Genomic DNA, 25914 nt, shown 5'->3' with positions numbered 1-25914 from the left:
CATCAGAAAACTCTCAGCACCTTTAGCCAGCTACTGTCCAGTTTCTGTGCTGTTTGGCCTGCAGAAGTATTCAAGCTGCATGTAATGCAGTGATCAATGGCCTTTGTGAAGAAGCCAACTCAAATTGTTCATTTTGTGAAGTTTTCTTCACAATATTTCCTCAGAAACTGTTTGAGAATGACCTGACCTCATTGACAGCAGTTATTTTGCCAGGCTTGAAAGGAATTGTCACTGGCAATATGTGATACCTGTCTAAAGTCCCTGTGGGTTATAATCTATTTGAAAGCACTTCTCTTGTTCCATTTTAATTGCTGAAGCTGATGCACTATTTCTTCTAGCCACACTGGATACTTTTCATTGGTATAGCAACATATCAGGCAACTTCAGTCACAAAGTGAACATGGATGCATTCGAACAGGACAGCCATTTTCTGGCATTCTGTCATATCTCCATACTTACCTATATTATTGCACTGATTCTATACAGTCAAGTGGTATGTACACACCAACTAATTGAAATGACTTACATTAGTGATGGGGCTGTTCTACAGGCTCCGCAGCCTCGAAATTGACCAATATGCTGTTTTTGTGAGAATTGATAATATTTTATCTACAGAGGAATCACATGACTGCTCAGTACCTGTTCTACAGGCTCTGCAACCTCCAAATTGACCAGTATCCTGTTTTTGTGAGGATGGATAATATTTTATCTACAGAGTTTAATTGGTAAATTTGTTGTGTATCATATATTATAATGGTCTGGATAGTTCTGGAAGAACTTAAATGGAGCAATATGCAGAAGATGTTGTGGCAGTGATAGCTTGTGTGGTCAAGGAGTGGTTAAAAATATCCAGTATTTGTGGGCAGTAGTGGGACATTAACAAGCTTCATCATTTTGGAATGTGATGTCATCATATCCAGTGGCTGTTGAACTGATCTTCATAGTTCATTTGTTGACAATATCATCAATAACGAAGTTAAGACAGAATTTTTTGTACCTACCACCATTTACCCCTATGAAATATTCTTTAAACGTTCAACAGCAGTTGTTGGGAAAATGAACTGCTGATTTAGCTGCTTAATCAGACAGTGGGATCAGCAGTACCTTTTACTTTGTCTACATCTAAAAAGGAAGGAGGATGATAGAGGTTTAATGTCCTATAGACATTGAGGTCATGAGAGGCAGAACACAAGCTTGGAGGGTTTCAATGATGGGGAAGGGAATCAGTTGTACTGTTTCCAGATAACCATACCATAATTTACCTGAAGTGATATAGGGAAATCACAGAAAACCTAAATCTGGATGGTCAGATGCAGATTTGAGCTGTTTTCCTCTTGAATGTGAGTCCAATGTTCTAATCACTGTGCCACCTCATTCTGTTTGTCTAAATCTTAACCATGCAGGTTTTTCAATAAGGCATGGTCATATCTAAGTTTATCATTTCTCACAGAATGACTCCTTTTCAGGGCTAAGGTATCATTTGTATGTCTAATGTCCAATTTTAGTGAGATTCATGAACTGCTTTAGCTTACCCATCAGCCAAGGTAAAGGTTTACTTTTCATTATCCAAGACATATTTTTCATATAAGTAAGTTCGTGTGTTAGTAAATCCATGATGCTAGTCATTTGTGTATACTGATTGTAATAGAATTATTCTCTCAAACGATCTCCTGTTTCTAAGCTGAATATTTTGGTAGAATGATGTGTTTAAAGTGTTTTTATGTAGTTATCAGGGGTTTATTGACAATTATTGTCAATTGTTCCCTTATGCTCTCCCTGAAACTCTGTACAACCTCTGGTTCTTTCAGTTTATCCAGGTCTCATCTCCTTAAATTCGCATCTTTTTGCAGTTTCTTCAGTTTTAATCTACAGGTCATAACCAATACATTGTGGTCAGAGTCCACATCTGCCCCTGGAAATGTCTTACAATTTAAAACCTGATTCCTAAATCTCTGTCTTACCATTATATAATCTATTTGATACCTTTTAGTATCTGCAGGGTTCTTCCATGTATACAACCTCCTTTCATGATTCTGAAACCAAGTGTTAGCTATGATTAAGTTGTGCTCTGTGCAAAATTCTACCAGGTGGCTTCCTCTTTCATTTCTTAGCCCCTATCCATATTCACCTACTACATTTCCTTCTCTCCATTTTCCTACACTCGAATTCCAGTCACCCACGACTATCAAATTTTCGTCTCCCTTCAGTATATGAGTAATTTCTTTTATTTGATCATACATTTCTTCAATTTCTTCATCATCTGCAGAGCTAGTTGGCATATAAACTTGTACTACTGTAGTAGGTGTGGGCTTCGTATTTATGTTGGCCACAATAATGCGTTCACTATGCTGTTTGTAGTAGGTTACCCACATTCCTATTTTCCTACTCATTATTAAACCTACTCCTGCAATACCCCTATTTGATTTTGTGTTTATAACCCTGTAGTCACCTGACAAGAAGTGTTGTTCCTCCTGCCACCGAACTTCACTAATTCCCACTATATCTAACTTTATCCTATCCATTTCCCTTTTTAAATTTTCTAACCTACCTGCCCGATTAAGGGATCTGACATTCCACACTCTGATCCTTGGAATGCCAGTTTTCTTTCTCCTGATAACGACATCCTCTTGAGTAGTCCCCGCCATGAGATCCGAATGGGGGACTATTTTACCTCCGGAATATTTTACCCAAGAGGATGCCATCATCATTTAATCATACAGTAAAGCTGCATGCGCTCGGGAAAAATTACGACCGTAGTTTCCCCTTGCTTTCAGCCGTTCGCAGTACCAGCACAGCAAGGCCGTTTTGGTTATTGCTACAAGGCCAGATCACTCAATCATCCAGACTGTTGCCCTTGCAACTACTGAAAAGGCTGCTGCCCCTCTTCAGGAACCACACGTTTGTCTGGCCTCTCAACAGATACCCCTCCGTTGTGGTTGTACCTACGGTACGGCTATCTGTATTGCTGAGGCACGCAAGCCTCCCCACCAATGGCTAGGTCCATGGTCCATGGTCGGTTAAAAAAAGTGAGGGGTGAATATTTATTTAAGTGCATTTAAGTTTCATCGTCTTGACCTCATTCTGCCCACTGATATACTCTTAAAAGCCTTATAATGCAAGGCTTGGTTTGGGATCCTGACAGTAGTGGAACATGTTTATTACACTTAATTTTGTTCTGTGCAACTTTTCCTATAATAGATATTACACCTCATCATCCCATTATGCAGTAGTTCCCAATTTTATCTTCTATGCAGCCATCTTTCACAGATCTAAAGAAATGTTTCCTGTAGTTTAAGTTCTTTCTGTATCAAAACCCTAGAAACTCTTCTACACAAGGTGGGAACAGGCTGAAAACTATCAAACTGATACTCTAGTTTTTTCATGCCTGTGGAATAAGTTCACTAAAATTTCATCCTGATGTGAGCTTACTTTCAATACATAAAACAGTCCTCCCTACAAAAGAAGAATAATGTGAGTCCATCTTGGCTATTGGGTGTGTCTAATGATACTGGAACTTTTCAGGTGGTGGTCACAACACAGCATCCCCAGAGGACATGCATCTGCAGTTTACATCTATTTTCCACACTTTGAGAAAGGTCAAATCATTGGTGTGGGAGATATTGATGCATCACACAGACAGCTGCGTGTAGTGCAATTAAAGCAGAACAAATGTTGAAAAGTTAAATTCAGGTAACTACACCATGAGAAGATCATAGAATCATCCAAATGGCTCTGATAAATTGACAGATGACAACAGCTGAAATCTGGGCAGAAGTTAATGACAGAGTGTCAACATGGATTTTTGAGAACAGATTACTTCAAGCTAGGTTTAGATTTCCAGCTGCCATGCATTGTTTACCACTGACACCTTACCACATGTAACAGAGACTTGTATGGCGTAAAGCCAAAGTCATTGGGTCATTAAGTGGCCTTCTATGGTGTTGAGTGTGAGTCTTACATCTGTGTGGAGTGGCCAGATTGACACTAAAGTTACCACAAATGACCTAGTGAAAGATCAAAGGAAACAGTGATTCTCTAGATCCATACCTCTCCAACTCTTTCAATCACACTGTCAGGAGCTATTGAATATGAAAAATGGATGGATTTGATAATTGTTGAAGGGAGGCTATATGTTAACTATCACACAACATGAATGTTGAACACTGTTGTTATATCCATCATGAGCAAGGTACCAAATGATATATTCAGGACAAAAATGCAAGGCACCACACTGCAGTTCACACCACTAATACTTTGAGGAATGTGTATATCCTTCACTGGCCTGCCTCATCACCTGATTTGTCACCCACACAGCATGTTTTGCATGTGCCTGAAAGGTGTATACTTTGGTATTAGCCTCCAGCCTGCAGTCTTCATGAAATGATGCAGCTTGTGTTTCACACATTGTAAGAAATGCATCAAAATAGCATTCAGAGACTGTATACAGCCATGCTGCAATGAATTACAGACAGTGTCTGTGCCCATTCTGATTTTGATGACAGACATTAGTTCTAAGTGGAATAAATGTTTAGTTGTATGTTAGGAATATTTCCACAAAATTTGACAAATACTGGACTTCAACATAAAGATATAATAATTTTCATTTCTGTCAGTGTGTATGCAGAGCTCAAAAGATTTAGACTGTTCACTGCTCTCCAGTTTGTCTGTTAGTTAATTACATGTCCCATGGATCATTTTGCACAATAGATTGTCATGGTGTGGATTGAGTGATTTAAACTGACATTGCAAAATAATTTTTACATACAGTATGACTACATTCTGAACATTTATAAGTATACATAGACACATGTAATATACAGACATATCCACAGTTTGTTTTGAAATTAAACTTTGCTATCTGTCAGACATTTCATATGACTGGGTAAGTAATCAAATATTTTTGTTGCAGCATGATGCACCCTTTTTTTTGCTAGTAACAACCTTAATGTGGAGTAATGAATGTCCGTTTTCCTTTTGGGGTTGTAATTATGTACATCATTGCTTCTTTTGAACTTTAGTGGATTATCTATAATGAACTTCATGAGATAATAAATATGCTGTTAGGCAATAGTCAGCATGCCCAAATCCTTAAACACATGGCTACAAGATGATTGTGGGTGAGCATCACATATTGTTCTTACAGCATATTTTTGCACAATGAAGACTTTCTATATTAAAGATGAGTTACCCCACAACATTATTCTGTATAACATAATGGAATGCAAATATTGAAAACACATGGTTATTCTAAATGATGGACCCATTTTCAAAAATTTGTATGTATTCAAGTACAGTTCAAAATGAATAAGCTTTATGTCAATGAAAATAGGAAGTTTCAAAGTTTTTGACAGGTGGTGGTGGGCAGGCTCGTGGTGATGATATCAAAAGCAGCTTGTAGAGTTCTCACTGCAATAGGGCTGTCATTCCATTTTGCTGTCAATTGTGAGTGAGATAGAAACAGTGGAGAACAATGTTTTCTGCATTCTTGAGTTTGCAAAAAAGTGAGTCACAAATTGCAATGCAGCGGGCATTTCATACTAAATTTGGTATTCAGCAACCAACTTGTAAAAGCTTTAGCCATTGTTTTAAGCAATTTAAACAGACTGGGAGTGTGTGCAAATGAAAAAGTCCAAGCTGACCATTTCAAAGAATGATGTTCAACTGATTCTAAAGTTTTGTGGGCAGTCCCAGTAAGCCTACCAGTGGAGCCAGTTGAGAACTATCAGTACCCCAACCAATTTTATGGAATGTTCTGAGATGGTGTTTGCTGTACAAGCCCTACTGATTACAACTTTTGCAGGCTCTCAACCCCAATGACAAAGAGAAGCATCTCACATTTTGTGGTTATGTGCTAGCAAAGATGGAGGATGACACATTTCTACAATGTGTAATTTTTTGTGATGAAGCGAAGTTCCACCTCAGTGGAAAAGTCAACAGACACAATCTTCAAATGTGGGGTTTTGGAAATGCACATTCCCCATTGCAACATGAAAAAGACTCATTGAAGATCAACATACATATCCTGTACAAAGGTTTATGGCCCATTCTTGTCTGCAGAAAGTACTGTAATGGGAATCACATACCTGGACATGTTCGAACAATGGCTGTTCCCTCAAGTTATGGAAGATCCCCAGGACTTTATTTTCCAACAGGATGGAGCTCTGCCACTTTGTCGCCATGATGTATGAGGTGTTTTGAATGACTCCCTTCCTCAGTGCTGGATCGGTCACACGGGACTTGGGGACCTGGCTCTGCACTTCTGGCCACCGAGTTCTCCTGCTTTTATACCCTTCAACTATTCCCTATGAGGTTATGTGAAGGAAGCTGTTTACATCCCACCTCTACCACCCACTCTGAATGATCTGTAGAACTGGATCACTGCTGCCATGCATTCAGTAACATCAAGTAGTGTGGGACAAGTTTGGCTACCATGTCGATGTTTGTCGTGCTGCCAACAAGGGCCACATTGAACATATATGACATTTATTACAGTTTTAATTATTAAAGAATTATAAAAACTCATTAATTAAAATTTTTTACAAATTATGAAATTTCTTAAATTGATATCAAACATTATGAAAAAAACTTTGAAACTTCCTATTTCAGTGATATAAAGCTTGTTCATTTTGGATCTGTTCTTGAATAAATATGAAGTTTTGAAAATGAGTCTATCATTTAGAATAATCTCGTATGTCACCCAATTGATTTGTCTCTCCCAAAGATTTGAAATTATTCTAAGTGTAAGTGTGAACTAAGTTGTTTCATGGTCACCTCAGAACTGAAGTTTCTACCCTATTTATTATTTACTCATCATGTATTACACGTATCAGTGGTTTAGTACACCTTGATATACTGAACAGAATATATTATGTCTTTTAAAAATGAGCATCAGACCATTCACATAAAGCCAGTCAATGATACTTTTAAGAACTTTGCTTACCATTTCTTCTGTTTCCATATGTATGCTTGGATTGCCTACAATACCAGTGTCACCTGGAAAAAGAACTAATTCTGCTTGTTCTATATTAAACAGAATGTTTACATATATGAAGAGCAATGGTGGCTTTGGGGAAGCCCATAATTTATTTCTCCCTGGTCAGAATTATGTCCCCGGACTAAATACAAATTCCAATTTTCTTTTGGTTAGATATGAAATTATCTATTGGTTGACTGTATCGTATCATCAATCCCTGAAAACATCAGTTTATCTACAAGGATGCTCTGCTCTGCACAATCAAATGCCTTAGATAGGTCACAGAAATTACCAACCAGCATTATTTAATTGTTTAACGCTTGTAAAATCTAGTGAGTGAACACGTAAATAGGATTCTCAGTAGAGCAGCCCTTCAAAAACCCAAAACTGTGATTCACTGAGGATATTACTGCTGCTAAGGTGAGATGCTATCCTAGAATACATCACCTTATCAAAAAATTTGGAAAATTATGTCAGTAGTGAAACATGCCAGTAGTTGTTGCTATCTCTCTTGTTAGCTTTCTGAAAGAGGGGTTTAACAATGGCATATGTCAGTCTCTCTGGAAAACGCCTTGAATTAGTGATGCACTAAGTATTTTGGATAAGACTGGGCTTATCATATGAGAACAAGTCTTCAGTACTCTATTAGAAACACCATAAAAAACAGATGAGCTTTTGTGTTTGAGTCATAAAATTCATTTGATCACCAGCATAGAATATGTTGTGCATATGCAATAGTCTTCCTAATTTGATTCCAAAAGGACTGTTGTAATCTTTCCATCTAAGTAAACATTAAATAGGTATGACGAAAGAGGCAAGTCAAGAGACAATAAATGGTAGCATTGCCACCCAAGTGATCCTATCAAGACATTGGTAATCTCCTGTAGGGGACACAACACAATATACTAACAAGTTTCATGGAGATTATCTATTGATATGTATCATCTTTCAAGGTGAACATCATTTATTAAGTTGACAATCTGTTTTGAAGTCCATGCTGTTTTATGTTGAGAATGTTTCCCTATATTAAATGCTTATAAATATTGTTATACATCCCTTTCTCATATTTTTAAATGCTGACAAGAGCAAGATGGAGTGCACTGTCCTTAACTGTTGTTTTACCCCTTTTTTACAATCTGGCTTGATAAAAAACAACAAAGAGATTCAGTGTTTAGTAACTTACTATATTTTAAAGCACATTTGTTGCGTCTTGGATTTGTGATATATCAACTCACTAAGTATTGAATCTCTTTGTTGTGCCATGTTTCTATAGTGATTTAAGGATTCTTTTGGCAAACCAGATCTTAAAAAGGGGCTAAAGCAACAGTTTGATTATTTTACCACTGATTCTGTAGTAAGCACTGAAATATTTATCATTAAGAGAATTAATAATACTAGTAGCTTAATTTTGAGAGATGATATTCTGTACTTTGAATTTGGAGGTCAGCTTCTAATATGCTGTTAAAATCTACATTTTCACTGATTTTCAGAAAACAGTAAAGAAAAGCAGCTTTTGTCTGGGGATGTTTATGATCAGTTCACAAAGTAACTTGGACAAAATTTCTTACATCCACAATGTGTTGCTTTGTCACATGTTTCACAATGTTCAGAACTGATCTCAACTTGTGCTGGGGAGCTTATTGTTCATTGAAAACATATAGATTTTTACACACTAGGGACTTTGTTTAAATCTCTCTAATACTGTTTGTAATGTATTTTACTTTATAATCATCAGTGTTTCATGATGTTACGTATAGTCTGTGTAATCCTGGGTTAATTTTTAAGACAACAATTCTTACTACATTACAGAATACCCAATATTTTTCACCTTTGGTAGGAATACTGTGTATGTCTTACTAATTTGTATTTTACAAATAAGGAATTGTTTTAATTTTTCCATTCATGTTTCATATATTACTTCAACAAATTTCCTTACCTTGTCATTAACAATATCAGTCACAAGATAGACCATGAACACTCATGAGCTTTCCTTACATTCTAGATGCTCTCAGTGCTGATGCCAGGCTCTCAGTGTACTTTACTGTTCTGCTGTTACATAAACACTAACATAAAAGTTTATTAATCAAATTTATCATCTTACTAGTAAAGTTAAAAACTAATTTAGTTTAACTCCCTACCTTTAATAGTGAATGTCCCATGAAAAGTAAGGCCATTTTGAATGGGGTGTACAACATATTTAGGTAAACATACTGGTTTATTTCTGATGATGTTGTGGCCAGGTAAGAGTCTACTTACTATATTGTGTAGAAAATACTTTCCTGATACTTACACAAATATTACAAATTTGATGTAGGCTGCACAGACTCAAGAAAACTTGGTTATGGTCTTCAGATGCATAACCAATACTTCTGCACTTTTGTAAGATTTGATCCAAAATAGGGCAACCAGTTTCTGTTAAGCATAAATAGAAGTTACATGTAAGCCACCCATTTTGTATAGCATAAGTGTAAAACTCAGCAAAGAAACAGTTCATGTAACACCATACAATTGAAACGGGTGTAATTTTATGCTTAACTAATGGAAAAATGTTTAGCATACTATAAAGGGACACCTTTCTCTAACATTACCTTGTGTAGTCAGCAAAGGAAGAGTAAAAAATGATATTTTGCAGTTAATTTTGGCAAAACTAGAGGAAATGAAGAGAGATAACAATAGTAAATTTTGTGCAGCTAATGATCAGTTAACCAAAAAATTTACTTCACTACGAGGACAATTAAATGACCAGAAAACTGAAAACAATAGTAAAATAGATAGTGTACAATACCAAACAGACCAACTTAGTAATCAGGTTTCAGAGATAAAAATTGGTTGTCAGAGGGGTTATAAGTTATGAATGAAAAAGTTTATGTTTGGAAAATGAGTTTATTGTCGAACCTGCAAGACAGACGAAGAATGTTAATGGCATCAGAGTCAGATAGAAGGCTGAAGCAGTAAAAATGGAACAGTGTTTCAGTAGTTTAGAGCAAAAAATTTTAAATGTTGCAAACAATTTGCAAACTAATGTAAATGTTTTAGATCAAAAAATTTCAGCAGTTCAGGAAAATTTTATTCACAAAAATCTGTATTCAAACAACAGTATTGCATGGTCCAACACTCATATCAGAAGTTTTCCATCAGCTAATTTACATCCAGTGGATTTTCTGCACCGCTGTAGAGATAGTTTTGTGTCAGGCATGAGTGACAATCATAAAATTAAATTTGTTGAAAGATGTCTTGGAGGTGAAGCTCTATTTTTGGTAAATTTAAATTTAAGTCAGTGGAAAACACATCAAAGTTTGGAAAAACAAATTTTAAATAAATTTTGGTCGGGAGCTAAACAGGGGAGAATTTTTGAATGGTCCTAATTATAGGAATAGGGATGGTACTCCTAAAGAGTTTAAGAATCAACTTAAGAAATTGACACACCTTGACAAACCATTTGACAAAATGAAATTGATTGATGCACTGAAAAGTAGATTACCAGAAAGCTTGCAGTGGGATTTAGTACACAGACCTGACAATTGTCTTGAACAATTTTTACGATATATTGACAGGCTGGATAGGGCAGCAGAAAGAAGTATGTACCATAGCAATTGGAATGATAGAGATCACAATGGTAATAACTATAGAAACAATGGTAATGGTAACTTCCATAAGGATCAAAACATTAACAGACAGAAATTTTGAACATCAGGTACTAGGAATAATGGGGATAACTGGAATAACAGTGTTAATAATATGGCACAGGTATCTGACGTTAAACAGAAGGAATATCAGATTTATCATTTATGTTTTTATCAAAAGTTTTGGGATACTATGTTTAATTATGGTGATGTAGGAAAAAAATCACAAACCACAATGTGAGAGTAATGGTAATTTTGATGTAGTATGTACTAATGATTTTTTCTCTTGCTCAGAAAACAGTGTTATTGATGTATGTAAATCAGGTGATGACTGTATTGGATCAGAATTAGATGATATTTTTATGTAGATGTGAATCAGAGCTGTGAAATAACTGAGATCGGTAAGTCTCAGATTTGTAGCTTATCACAAATGAATGGAGATGCTGATGGAGATGAGACTTGTGTTGTTAATGACATTGTTGATTAAATAATTTTGGAAAAATATGGTGATTACAGTAATTATGATGATGATGATGATGATGATGATGATGATGATGATGATGAGTATCAAATATTCGTGGAGTTTAAGAATAATGAAGTTTCAGAGTTATTTTTGAATGATGTTGTCAATACAGATAATATAAGTGTTGTATGTGATGATGTAAGTGAGAGTCATGGAATTCTAATCTAATCAAAGCAGTTTTTCATTAATGTCATCCAGAGTAATGATCCAGACAGTAAGGGTGAGTTATATGTAAGCTGAGAGAATTAATGAGAAAACTTTTTGAAATTCTTTTGGGACCAGATTGATTATAACATAGATGAAGGTACATTCTGGAATAAGTTAGCTGTGGTTATTCAGAATTTGTATCGAGATTGGTGGGATGAAGTGAAAGAAGATCTAAGTAAGAAGTGTAATTTTGACAGTAGTGTTCCTTCTGTAATAAATGGTGTTACTTGTGCTATGAAATCCATTCATTGTGTTGAGTCTTTACCTGATAACATGACTGACGAAAGTAATGCTATGATACCGGTAAAGTTTATAAGACCCTGTAAAGATAGTGGGGATGTAGCATTTGATGAAATAGAAAGTGATCTCTTACATGAAGTGTGTAATAGCAGAGAAGACAATTCAGATTTTGGGCGTCCTTACATTAAAATTAAGATTTATAAGTGGGAAGGGAACTGTTTGATTGATACAGGTATCCCAATTTGGGGTATATCCAAACAATTTAAAGACAAAATTAAGTATAATAAGAATTTTGTGGGAATGCCAGTTGTAGGCAAAAAGATAAGAGGAGCTAATGGTAAGTAAAGCAGATTGGTAAAACGTCGAGTGCTGTTAACTTTTAGCATAGAAGACAAGATCTTTGAGCATGGATGGTTAGTGGCCCCAGGTCTGGAAGAAAATATACACTATTTTTGCAGATTCATATGACTATACAATTGTGTTTTGTTTATCAGGAATGTAGTATGTAACAGGATGTAATTTCTAAAGTTCTGTCTTTGCTGTTGACTGAGTTCAAGTCTATAATACAGTATATAATTATGTTTTATAATAGATTTGTGCTTTAAAATTTGACACGTATTGCCATGGGACTAAATAAGTACATCCTTTTGCAATTTTGAAAAGTGGCAATGTTCATAATTTGTACTGTAAAAATTAGGAATAGTATCTTAGTATATCTGTGTGTATCACCTTGTTAATTCATCTTTTCATTGCATTTAACTCTGTTTATTAAAGCTTCATATACAAACACTTTTTAAACTCATCTGATATAACTCCTTCACAATTGCTTTTGGAATATAAATAGGAAGAGCTTATGCCGTGTGATGACGAGAAGGTATTGAACAGCATATTTAGTACACAAAACAATGTTTCAGGATTTGATGTGAATGCTTGACAGGAAGTTACCTATCTGTTGGAGCATGTGATAAGAACTATAGGGAGGCAACTGAAAGATATGTGCAGATCCACTCCACACACTGCTGTGTAGCTTTACCCGGATAGACCAGTTGATTTACAAGAGATTATAGGTGCTGGGTAATGTACTCACGCACCTGTCAACTACAGCAGTGTTGTGAATCAGATTTGTAAATTGTTAGTCAAGACTGCAAAGACAGTGTTATTTCACATAAATTTATGTTTTTTCAACGAGGGTGATTAACTTCCCAATACATTATATAACTTTAAATCAGTATGTATTTTTTTATCAGTATGTATTATGTATGTAAGTGAATCTTCTATGCCTCTACATATGTAGGTTAACTTTGTATGGACATTACAGCAAATAGTGTGGAAGACATTTACTAGTGTAGACAAAATATATACATGTCTGTTTTCATACACTGATTTTAGTTCTCAAGCTACTGGATTATGTCATAATTCAAAGCTAATTATGACTCTGCTTACCCCTGTTTATGCTGAGCACTGCAATAGTGTATCTGATTGGAACTTGAGTTGTGGGCAGACTATGTTTAACTCTGTTAAGATGTGATCAGATATGTTTTAAATTTTGGCAGTAACAATGTAATTTTCGATTTAAAAGTAGAGATTGTAAAGACAGTGTGATGTAGAAAAACGTGAAAAAATCAAGATAAAAACAGGCAGTTCTTCAATAGTTATCATGTCATTTGGAGCCTACAATGCCAAAAATTTCAGCCTAAATAATCAACCACTAGATGTGAAGAACTGGTGCCAACTACAAAATAAGATAAGTAAATAGTCATTTGCTTATTGAAAGAGTTAATTTTGAAATGAGTGAAAATCAACAGGTAATGTGAGGGAGACACAAACACTGAATATTGGAAACATAATGTGGATATAATAATTATAAAGCTTAAATATGGAGATTAGATGGACCTACTGGCAGTCAAGGATGCATGCAACAGTGCAACAGTCTGTTTAACAATTAAAACTATCATACCAAAACTGACTTGCGAATAATAGAAGCAGAAGCTATTTGCAAGAAGTGTGGATTAGATATTGGTTACATATGAACATGAACAGTCATTGCAGAGTAGGGCTGTGCAGCAGCTAAACAAGTTTCTGATCTATTTTGGAGAAGATTCATGTGGAGACTGTCCAGTTGGTGGAACCAGGAGGTGAAAGTACACAAATCATGGGCTTCACCTTCATAGAAATATAGATTTTACGGTTTGTTACCTGAGAAAATAATGGACAGGAGAGGGGCTCACAATGTCATACTACTAAATCCCTACTGTTAGTACTATCAGAGGCATACAAGTTTAGGTTATCCTGTTGTTCAGACAAGTACCACTGATAAAGATTCAGCAACTGGAATCAAGAAAGACGTAAAGAAGAACTGAGAAATTTATTATATGAACAGCTGAAATATGTGGATATGGCTACATCCAAAAGAGAACTTCACACACCTATCACCAATACCACAACCATCATATTTTACATGCCACCCACTCACTTACATCGCTTACTATATTCAGATGTGTCATCTAGTTGTTACCTGGGGACTTGTTTTGTTTTGATACACTGACTGGCTTCACAATGATTTTCTTGATAACCATCACTTTCTTTGAACTTTGTGATGATGAAGCTGTCAGTAGAGTATGTAATGAGAGTGTTTATTACAACCTTAGTTTATTTGTTAAGCATATTTATGTGGTTCATTCTAGGAGTGCCTTCTATAGTGAAAAATGGACTGTAGGGATAAGAAAAAATAAAAAAGGAATTTCTTAATACTTAAAATTGGCATATGTTGAAAAGTTACCCATCAGAATTGAACAAAATGGTAGCCTAAATAAATTATCAGTCGAGTTAACCCTAGAAGACAATCTCCTGCCTTGACAATTTTGTGATCGATCTCAAAAAACGTTAAAATAAGTTAAGGTTTTTCAATAATCATTTCCCATTACACCAAAAGGCACTTAATGAAATAAAATATTAATAATCATATATCTGACAGCATCAACGGTAACAAAAATGGAAATTGCTGGATAGAGTAACATGTAATATACAGGAAGAGCAACCACTCAGAGTTGACTGATGTGTGACAGAAATACGTGACAGAAAAAAAGAACTTATACAAGCTTTCGAGGTCTTGTTCTTTCTCTAGTTGAAGTGTTGAAGTGCACCCACTCTCATACACAAAACCACACACACATTCAAATGCACATGCACATGGCAATGGTGAGACTCACTCTCGAGTCAAGAAATCTCAAAAGCTCTGAAGCTAGTACAAATACTGTTTTCTGTTGCATGTTTCTATGTGTCATACATTAGTCAGCGTCAAGGGTAAGTAAGTTAAACCACTGAGCAATCAAAACCTTAATAATTATAGGACTCGGATACAAAAAACTAAGTGGAATAACATCCTGCTTCAAAGTGAGAATTTTGGGGATGCATTTCAATATTGATTAACATAGTTGCAAACATTTTTGAAATCTATTGCCCTACGCTAGAGAAGCAAAATAAAGCAACAAGCAGTATACATCAATCAGCATTTAAGTATAAGTCATACACATTGACTGTATAGATGCCTAAAATCTTAATTATGACTTATTATAACAGATATGAAAAGTGTGGTGTAGATACAACCAAATCCATAGAATTGAAAAGAAGAACCAGGGCATAAATTATATTAGGTATGTTTTAGGCTAATGACAGCATCAACAACTCCTAGAAAACGTAAAATGTTGTAAATGCCAAATAGGGTAGAAGTAAGTATTGTAAAAATGTGTCAGATATTGTTAATATAATAGTAAATGAAATTAATATTCATTTTATTAGTTCTGATAGCGTGCACAGTACCACTGCAATGGAGTTCCATTGTAAATACGACAAAATTGAGTACATGAAATATACTGAAAATGGCTTACAACATTTTGAAAATATATTGTTTTGCTATGAATGAAGAGAGGGTAAAATAAATGACATCACAAAATAAATTTCAAACTATGTATCCAAATCAAGAAGACATTTATGGTCTATCTAATTTTGTAACTTAAAAATTGAGGACTTAATAGTGCAACCATAAATTGGATCTTTTCTAATGGCTCTTTTGCATCATGTTGCCATTACCACAGCTCCTTAATAGAAATCCTATCAAAATTAATAGAACACTACATGCACCTCCAAATCCATAGTCATCTGTCAACAAATGACATTCTTAACAACTCTTAGTATGGGTGCAGACCTGTCTTCTCAGCTGTGAAGAGGTGAAAATATTGTTCTCTTTACTTTATTTTCATTTAAATCCTGACTGTTTGTGATTACTACACTTGTGGACTTTAGTGATGCTTTTGACTATGTCAGGTATTGAACTCTGTTAAAATATTCTTCTATTATAAAGGCACAAAACTGTCTATGGTTAAATCTTATAAAATTGATAGAAAAAATAATACATTTATTAATAACACATTAATCATTCTATGCATCATATGAGACATTAGATAAGCTTCTGTTCTTAAGTCTCTAAAATTGCAAATATTCTTTTCAATCTGATCATAAATGACAGTGGTATTGTATCAACTAAACATTTTGGTATTTACCTTGATCGAAAGCTTACATCAGGAATTCACACAACTACATATGTACAAAATTAGTTCAAGTCACCTGCCTGCTAAGTGAACTTACAACAACTGTAAGTGACAGGCTACTGCATAGTCCTTATTATGCTTTTTTGTCAATCATCTAACCTATGGTTTAATGTTAAATGGCAATTCCTTAGCAGTGAAAAGTATTTTAAGTGCCATAAAAAAGTAGTCAGGAGCATGTCTGGAGCAAGGAAGTTTGAATGCTTCAGACCATATTAAAAAAAACTTGAAATACTGCCTATTACATCTCTTTATATGCTAAATTATTTGGTACATGCCAAGATGAACGTGCAGAAGCACAAACAGCAACAGTCTATTACAAACTTCTAGGAGTTGTAGTGTGGAATGAGTACATACTATTATGAATATGAACTCATGATCAGAAACATATCATTCCTGTACTGTGATGGTTTCAATTCAGATGTTCAACTCATTCACTAGTTCTTGAGGGACTGAATTAGGTGTGACCCAGTACGATTATTAGGTAACAGTTCGAAAGGAAACACTATGAAACATTAATTTATGACTTAAGCAAATTTGTTTTTATTAACACTTAAACATTACATGTTTACATGATTCCAAAACAATAAAGTACCCAGAATACTGTATGTATAGAACAGTGCTGATCGTTACAGCAGTGGCTAGGTGTGGAAACCACCACTATTGTTACAGACATTGTATCTACTTAACATGTTCTGATATACATTCTCCATCCCATTTGGCATCTCTTCAATTTCTGGTACAGTATGCAGAACTTGTGCCAGGGATCTTCCTCTCTCTCTACCCTTTGCGAGTGATACAGATGTAATTGTTGGTCACACAGAGCATCCCAGATGATACTGTGACTTATACCCATTGCACACAGAATTATTCACATACTCATCAATGGGTCCTCTTCAACATGATGCAGTACATCTGCTTAAAATTTGGATGTGCAGCGTTGCCATAGAGCAGCATAGTCCTGCCTCTTCATGGTGAAGTTACCTGTTTCTCAGAGCCACTACATAACATGGGCAAACGTTTGTGTGATGGCATGCTACATTGCAGAAAATGTTCATGATACAGCTGACTAGCAGCTCCTCAGTTACCTTGAGCTTTGAAATACACAAGAAGCATTTCTGTTTATTCTGAAAACATATACCAAACCGTATTTACTGTATCGAAGATGCACAGACATTGAATAGGTTTCACAGCAAAACAGACATTTAGTAACATCAGGTGACCGTCTGACATAGTATACATCATCCTGACTACTCTATAGCACATGAGGACTAGCAACTCTTGAAACTTTTCTCTTTCCCTCAGTTGACATGGACTCCTTACATATATGAACTAAACAAGCTGTAGACCAGAAATGGTACATTTCCAGACATGGGTTCCTAATGAAAATATTATGTGCTCACTCCCCTGTACAGGCCCTAGAAGTTTGTAACAGAAATTGCCGAAGACCTTGTATATCCAAATCACACATCATATGCAAATTATTGACACCTGAGTTACAAAATTTAAAAAGACACAAAACAGTTAAATGTATCAAGGAAAATTTAATCAAGGAAATTAATAAATTATGAAACAGAACAGTTGTCTGATACTCCATTTATAAGGTAAAAAGTTTACTACTACTTAAAGACACAAAAATGAAAATGATGATATTATCACAGGTTTCAGAATTGTTAGGTAGTTCCACATGGTTGAGAGAGATATAGGTTGAGGAAGGTTAAAAGGAAGGGCAAGTCACTCAGATACCAGGATGAGAGGAACCAATATGTAGTGAGGATATGAGCAGACAAAGAAGAAGTGGGTACAACACAGAGAGTGGGAGGTTGGAGATATTACATTAGAAACTGCTGTGCCAGCTTCTCTGCAAATATGTTTATGACAGACTGAGAAGTAAAAATAAATTAGGAGGAAGCACAATAAGTAATCCAATTAAGAATTAGGACAGAAGACAAAAAAAGGGGGAACAAATGGAACAAAGATGAAAAAATAAAAGCAAAAAAGGAAACAAAAGAAATGCATTAAATGAAAAATATAATAATATAATGCAACAAAAGAGAAAGAGGGAGAGTATGTATTAGCAGACATTAAGTCTAGGAGGATGTCAGGATATGAGGATGTGTTGGAGGGCAGGTTTCCAGTTCTGGACTTCAGGGAAACTAGTATTGCATAGGAGCATTCAAATAGCCTGTGTGAAATAACAATTACTCAAGTTCACTGGGTCTTGCTTTACAGTATACTTAGCAACTGGATGCTCGGTGTACCCAAAGTGGACAGTTTATGTATGCCCATTCATGTGTTCAGCCAGTGTAATGGTAATGATGCTTACATAAAATGCTGTGCAGTACAGATAAGTTAGTTGATTAAAAACATGTATGATATGGGATTCAGGCTTTCTTGGCGAATTTCATTGATGAAACCTTCTCAAGTTACCAGATGAGTTGTGTGGCATTATGCTATTGCAATGTTTCAACAAATTTCTTGCCCATCATTATAAGTGGAAGTGTTGGATTCAGTTCATCCCTTTACAGCCACTGGCTCCTATGCTGTGGACCCAAAGGTGAGCCAATCGCTTAGCTCCAGGACCACAGTTGTGGCAAGTGATTGGGATTTGGGTGGCAGGGGGAGGAGGGATTGGGGGGGGGGGGGGGAGGGAATAGTGGAATGGAGTCCAGACATCAAGTGCCGGTGCTGCCTGTCTATTATAACTGCTGCATCTGCCACTTTCATATCTGAACATTCATGATGTATTTTGATAACACCACATTCTGAACTCAATTGGATACTGCTGTCACAACTGAAGATCCTCTAGTATTATTATTTCCACAGCCTCCTTGAAGACAAAATCATGAAACCTGTAGGAAGGGCATAGCACCTTCCTTAGTTTGGAATCTAACATGCATCATTTGATGATGCTGTACTTTGCAACAACACTGTGAGATGCATTGCTGTATCTGACCAATGTACTGCCTGTCACACTCATAATCAGTGTTGTAGACAGCAGGTTCCCATAGCCCTAGCTGATCTTTGATTGACCCCAAGTATATTCTTGATTTTTAATCATTGTGTGGGATGTTTTTTATTTTAATTTTTTTATTTATTTAACTTTTCTTTTCTTCCAAAGTCCTGGCAACCTTAGCTGTGGCAACCTTGCATTTGGAATTAATAGATGTGCCAGGTACACACATTCTGATGAGGCCAAGCAAGCAGCTGTCATGCTTCTTGCCCATCCTGTGCAAGGGTTAGTGAGATGTTTCTTCTTCTGGATTGTTTTTTTCCTTCTTCTAACTCAGCAGGAGAGTGTGTCTTATTTGTGTTCTGTTCTTACATAAGGTTTCATGTTATTGCTGGCAGGCTTTCCTTGTTGTGTAAAACTCATGCTCTGTGTACCAGGGTGGTTAACAGCAATTTCTGAATTGTAGTTTCTTTATAACTGTAATCATCATTAGCTGTTTAAGATACAGTTTTTGATAAATGGGCCTCGTCTAGACCTTTCATGCATATGGTCTTCAGCAATAGTTTCTGCTACTGTCTGTTTCTAATGTCACTAATCCACTGTCCTTCAAATCATAATCTTGGTCTATTTCCAGGACGTCTATGTCTCCCTGCCATAAGACAAAACTCTTCCAAGAACACCCCAATCATATTTAATTTTTTTTTCCTTTACAGACCATCCATCCATTGTCTTCAACTGCCCTAATGCAAAAAGGTAGTCTTCTTATATGTCTTCATTACTGTTTTCTATTGATTTTCTATTGCCTTGATTTTGCTATACTAATAATAATTTATTTAACATATTTTCAGGCTTACATTCAATCTTGCTATATTATGTTCTTCTGTTCATTGTTGAAATTTCCTACACTAAATGAAAAAAGTACAGCAACATGAAGGTGGGTCCAATGTGTTTCATCACATATATTCTACTTCAGTTTCCTAGAGGTGCTACTGAAGAATCACCTAGCCAGGCTTTGCATCCATTTTTGAAGAAACTCTAATCTGATGAAGTCTAATGTAAGCTCTAGTATTGATGGATTTCCTACTCTCTTTAGAACAGTCAGTACAGATTTGTCAAAAGCCACCTCAGAATCAGTTAATCCCCACATATGGTGGAAACTGGTAGTTGCTGCTCCATTCTATAATTTTGTTCATCTTCTGTAAGGTTAAAACCTTTTGCTATATAAACTTCTATAGTCAACTTATTCCTTTGTCTGATTAAAATTCAGTGTTTTTCTATGTAGTTTCATGGGTTACAACAACACTGGTAATGCAAAACTCAATTCACACTTCTTTTCACACGACCTCCTCAAAGTGTGCAACAAGTAAAATTCTGGTCCTACAGTATGTAAAACTGTTAAACGGTTGATGGCTTCTATCTGGTCACTCATTAACCAGTTTGGTGTGGCAATAGAAGAGAGCAACAGGAAATCTGAAGCTTTAAACTACACATTTATGAAATCATTCATGCAGGAGGAGTGTACAAATATACCGTCATTTGACCATCACACAGACTCCCATACAGAGGACTTAAAAACAGTTATCCCTGTCGTGGAGATGCAACTGAAAGAGTTGAAAACAAATAAGTTACCAGGTCAGGATGGAATCAAAGTTCAGTTTTACAAAGAGTACTCAATGGCATTGGCCCCCTACTTAACTTGCATTTTCTGTGAATGTCTCACCTAGCTCAATGTCCCAAGTGACTGGTAAGCATGTATGTGACTCCTGTACATAAGAAGATAAAGGAACAGATCCACAAAAGTACAGACCAATATCCTTAACACAGTTTGCTCCAGAATTCTTGAACATACTCTTAATTTGAATATTTCCTTGAGAGGGAAAGGCTTCTGTTCACAGATCAGCACAGATTCAGAAAGAATCGCTCACCTGAAACTCAGTTTACCCTTTTCACTCATGATATCCTGCTAGCTACAGATAAAGGGCAACAGACAATTTCCATATTTCTAGATTCCTGAAAGGTGTTTGACACAAGCTGAGATGCAGACTTTTAAAAAAGGTACAACCTTACGGAATAGGTCCCCAGATATATAAATGATTTGAAGACTTCTTAAGTAATAGAACCAAGCGTGCTGTCCTAGACAGTGAGTGTTCATCAGAGACAAGGGTATCATCAGGAGTTCCCAAGGGAAGTATGATAGGACCATACTGTGCCATACAGGAAGTGTCGTCATTGAGTCACTGCAGAACCATACAAAATGACTTAAACAAAATTTTTAATTAGTGTGATGATTGGAAACTTGCTCTAAATGCGAAAAAAATTATCTCAATGAAGATGAATAGGGGAAAAGATATGTAATGATTCAATATAGCATTAGTAGTGTGCTGTTTGACACTGTCATTTTGATTAAATATCTAGACATAACGTTGCAAAGAGATATGAAATGGAATGGAATGAACAGGTAAGGATTGTGGCAGGGAAGCTGCACTGTCAACTTAAGTTTATTGAGAGAAGTATGGTCCATCTGCAGAAAATGCTACTGCTACTCATACTTGAGAACTACTTGATTATTTGTGATCCCCACCAGATCAGGTTACAGGAAAACATCAAGGCACTTCAGATGTAGACTGCTGGATTTGTTATTGGTAGATTCAATCAACATGCAAATATTACAGAAATGCTTTGGAAACTCAAATGGGAATCCCTGAATGGAAGATGACACTCTTTTAGAGGAACTCTATTGTAGAAATTTAAAGAAATGAGTAGGCCTTATGGTTCATTCCCTTACTATACATTCCTATGTATACTATACTTACGTATTCTCTGGTAAAAATAAAAATCTATTCTACAATTTGCATTCACTTTTTACTGCATCATTCACTCCCTAGGGTCCTCCTCTATATCTCAACCTCATTACTCTTACTAGATACCATGTCTATATACATCATTGTAGTCCAGATAACCTATAATTTGTCAGAGTATTTATTAAACTGACATTTCCCAATGATCATCATGATTAAAGACACTCCTGTTTCTTTTTCTTTCAATGGTCACATCTGTTCGTTGTCTATCTCCTGCTCATTACTGCTTTACTTGTGTCTAAATGTATTTTTGTGTGTATGTGAATGTGTGTTTTTAAAGTCTGATTCTTAGAACAGAATAGAATAGAATAGAATATTTTTATTAGCCTTTCAGTATTTTTCATACAATTGCCTTCATCAAAGTTTACAGAGGGTTTTAGTTTCAGTATGATATTCAAATAGTTACAGAAAGGGGAGAAAAGGAACTAAAGACCTTTCCTTCAGCATTATGTAAAACAATGTTTTATACAGTAATTAAATACACACATAAGAAAAGAATCACAGTAAATAACTAGCTTATGTAATATCAAAACATTTTCTTCATAACTTAGGTAAAACATATATTTTGATGATTAGTTTCTACGAATTCTTCAGTTGTATAGAATTCGTTGTTTTTTAGCCTGGTTTGCAATGTATTCTTATATTTACTTAGTGGTACTGTATGAGCTGAGCATGGTAACTTATTGAAAAATTTTATGCTTAAGTGCTTATAGTTGTTATGGACTACAGCAAATCTTGTTAAAGGCAAGTCCAGCAGGTGACTGTTTCTTATACTGTGTGTATGTACATCACATCTCATGTTCAATTTTTTCAGATTTTCTCTGGCATATATTAAACAGTTATATATGTACATGCTTGGCACTGTCATTACACCAAGAGATTTAAAATAAGTTCTGAAGGACTCTCTGTGTGCTAACCCTTCCATGTACCTAACTGCTTTCTTCTACCATCTGAAAATACATTCAGCCCCTGGGGAGTTACCCCAAAGCAATATTCCATACTGCAGTTGGGAATGAAAAAAAGCATAGTATGAGTGCAGTAGCAATTGCTTGCTCACACTGTTTCTTAATTTATACAATAAGAAAAGTACTCATGCTAGTTTACTACATAGATAATTGGTGTGTCCTTCCCATGAGAGCTTTTGGTCTATAATTAGTCCAAGTAATTTCACTATTTTGTTTTCATTTTTAGTTACTTTGAGATTAAATATTATTTCTTCTGTTTTTGTTTGATTTATGCACAGCTGGTTAGCCTGACACCAGTAATTAGCCATTTGCATCATTTCTCTATTTTTGTCCAGTACACTCTGTAAGTTCTCTCCTGTACTTATTAATGTAATATCGTCAGCATATAGTATGTTCTTACACAGTATGTAATTCGAGAAGTCATTAACATAGACAATGAACAGAAAAGGTCCAAGAATATAACCTTGGGGTATTCGTGTTTCTATAGGGAGTATTTCTGACCTCTGCTTATTTGCATATACAAGTTATAACCTATTGCTTGGATAAGATTTGAATAGACGGAGTGTGTCACCTTCAGTGCCATAGTATTTTAACTTTTTTATGAGTATGTCATGTGGCATCGAGTCAAATGCTTTACTTAGGTCAATAAGTGTACCAGACATTGATACCCTTTTTTCATACCCTTCATAAACATTGCTCACCAAAGCTTCTACTGCTTTTACAGTGATAGGTGTGACCTGAAGCCATTTAAAATTTTGTTGGTTTCAAAATACCTGTATATCTGCTTATGCACACAATTTTCTACTAACTTGAATATGATTGGTACTATTGAAATGGGTCTGTAGCTATTTGGGAGGTTTCTTTCACCTTTTTTATACACAGGCAGTGTAACTGTGAGCTTAAGACAATCGGGGAATATTCCTTCATCAATTGCTCTGTTTGATAGTAAGAAAAGTGGCATTTCAATTTCTTTTGCTATACATTTAATGATGAGATTACTGAGTCCATAATAATCTTCTGCTTTGGAATTACTTAATTTGTTTATTGACTTATGAACATCATTTAACATGATTCGGGTCCAAGTGAACTTCCCTCTTCTTGTCTGTTTTGCCAAAGTGAGCAATGCTTCTGCATCAGAGGCAGAATTGATGGGTGGGCTGGTGATGCTATTTACAAAATTTTCATTGAGAATATTGCAGTCAATAGGGATACTCCTTTCTTTATTGGTATTATTAATTTCTCTTTTAATGACAGTCCAGGCAGCTTTACATTTATTTTTAGAATTTAAAATATATTCATCATTTGCACAGCACTTAGCATTTTTATCTCTCATCTGTAAAGGTTTCTCATTTTAGTGTAATTTTCCTTGTCCCTATCACTGTTATGAGATTACTCTTTTATAATCATGAGTAGTATTCTGAGTTTGATAAGTTGTGGGGTGTACCACTTGTTAGTATTTTGTTGCTTATGAGTAATATTACTCTGGTACCTTTTGGTTACCAAGGGGCATGTCATTTCTACTATATGGTTGATCTCTGTCAGGAAAATGGAAAAACATTTATTAATCATTTTCTTGTTATACAGTACATGAGTCCAATCCATTTCTTTTAACTGGTTTATCATTTTGTTTACATTCACTTCACCTAGAATTCTATACGTCACTTCTTTCTCTGTAGAACTGAAGACCGACTTTTCTATTTGAAACCATAGCCCTATTACATCAGATTTCTTATCTAAAGATAAGATGTAGGTTATTAGAAACCATGGAAACAAAGAATGGCTTCAGCAAATGAAAGTTTGTGAACATGGAAAGAAGGAAACAATAGATAGGTCCTCAAATGAGAAGTAAGAAAGGAAAAAAAATAGATATGGTTGCCAAGAACTAAGAAGATATGAAGATAGCCCCAAAGACAGTAAACCCTTCCCACTCCATCCCACCTCCCCTTCCCCAGGATCCCTACCCCTCAGGTACTTGAATGAGAAGTCAGAGGATGTATATTGTTAAATCGGAATGGACATTCTCACCTTCACCGTTCCGTTCCTGAAGGAAATAGAGCAACTCTCTGAAAATGGCTAAAGGTGAAGAATCGGGCACAATTGTTTGCATGTGTTGTCTGAAAGGTGTGATGTGTGTTTTGTGTTTACCATGATTTATTTGCTCTTGTAAACCATGCTTTTATTTACAATATCCACCCCTATCACCCCCCCTACCCCCCCCCCCCCCCCCCATGAATCATGGACCTAGCCGTTGGTGGGGAGGCTTGCGTGCCTCAGGAATACAGATAGCCGTACCGTAGGTACAACCACAACGGAGGGGTATCTGTTGAGAGGCCAGACAAACGTGTGGTTCCTGAAGAGGGGCAGCAGCCTTTTCAGTAGTTGCAAGGGCAACAGTCTGGATGATTGAGTGATCTGGCCTTGTAGCAATAACCAAAACGGCCTTGCTGTGCTGGTACTGCGAACGGCTGAAAGCAAGGGGAAACTACGGCCGTAATTTTTCCCGAGCGCATGCAGCTTTACTGTATGATTAAATGATGATGGCGTCCTCTTGGGTAAAATATTCCGGAGGTAAAATAGTCCCCCATTCGGATCTCCTGGCGGGGACTACTCAAGAGCATGTCGTTATCAGGAGAAAGAAAACTGGCATTCTAAGGATCAGAGCGTGGAATGTCAGATCCCTTAATCGGGCAGGTAGGTTAGAAAATTTAAAAAGGGAAATGGATAGGATAAAGTTAGATATAGTGGGAATTAGTGAAGTTCGGTGGTAGAAGGAACAAGACTTCTGGTCAGGTGACTACAAGGTTATAAACACAAAATCAAATAGGGGTAATGCAGGAGTAGGTTTAATAATGAGTAGGAAAATAGGAATGTGGGTAACCTACTACAAACAGCATAGTGAACGCATTATTGTGGCCAACATAGATACGAAGCCCACACCTACTACAGTAGTACAAGTTTATATGCCAAC

General features: G+C 35.9%; 1 protein-coding gene across 1 annotated transcript in view; it reads right to left on the bottom strand.

Moving 5' to 3' along the window:
* Positions 1-25914, bottom strand: part of LOC126273067 (uncharacterized) — a 404495-nt gene that overhangs the window by 162775 nt on the left and 215806 nt on the right. The window contains exon 4 of the mRNA XM_049976476.1: positions 9264-9385. Within this exon, the coding sequence (XP_049832433.1) occupies positions 9264-9385 (122 nt within the window). The remainder of the gene's footprint in view (positions 1-9263; positions 9386-25914) is intronic.

The sequence above is a fragment of the Schistocerca gregaria genome, chromosome 1 (assembly GCF_023897955.1).
Source record: "Schistocerca gregaria isolate iqSchGreg1 chromosome 1, iqSchGreg1.2, whole genome shotgun sequence".
Classification (NCBI taxonomy): domain Eukaryota; kingdom Metazoa; phylum Arthropoda; class Insecta; order Orthoptera; family Acrididae; genus Schistocerca; species Schistocerca gregaria.
The sequence above is the reverse complement of the archived record's forward strand: the minus strand, read 5'-3'. Positions and strand labels throughout refer to the sequence as shown.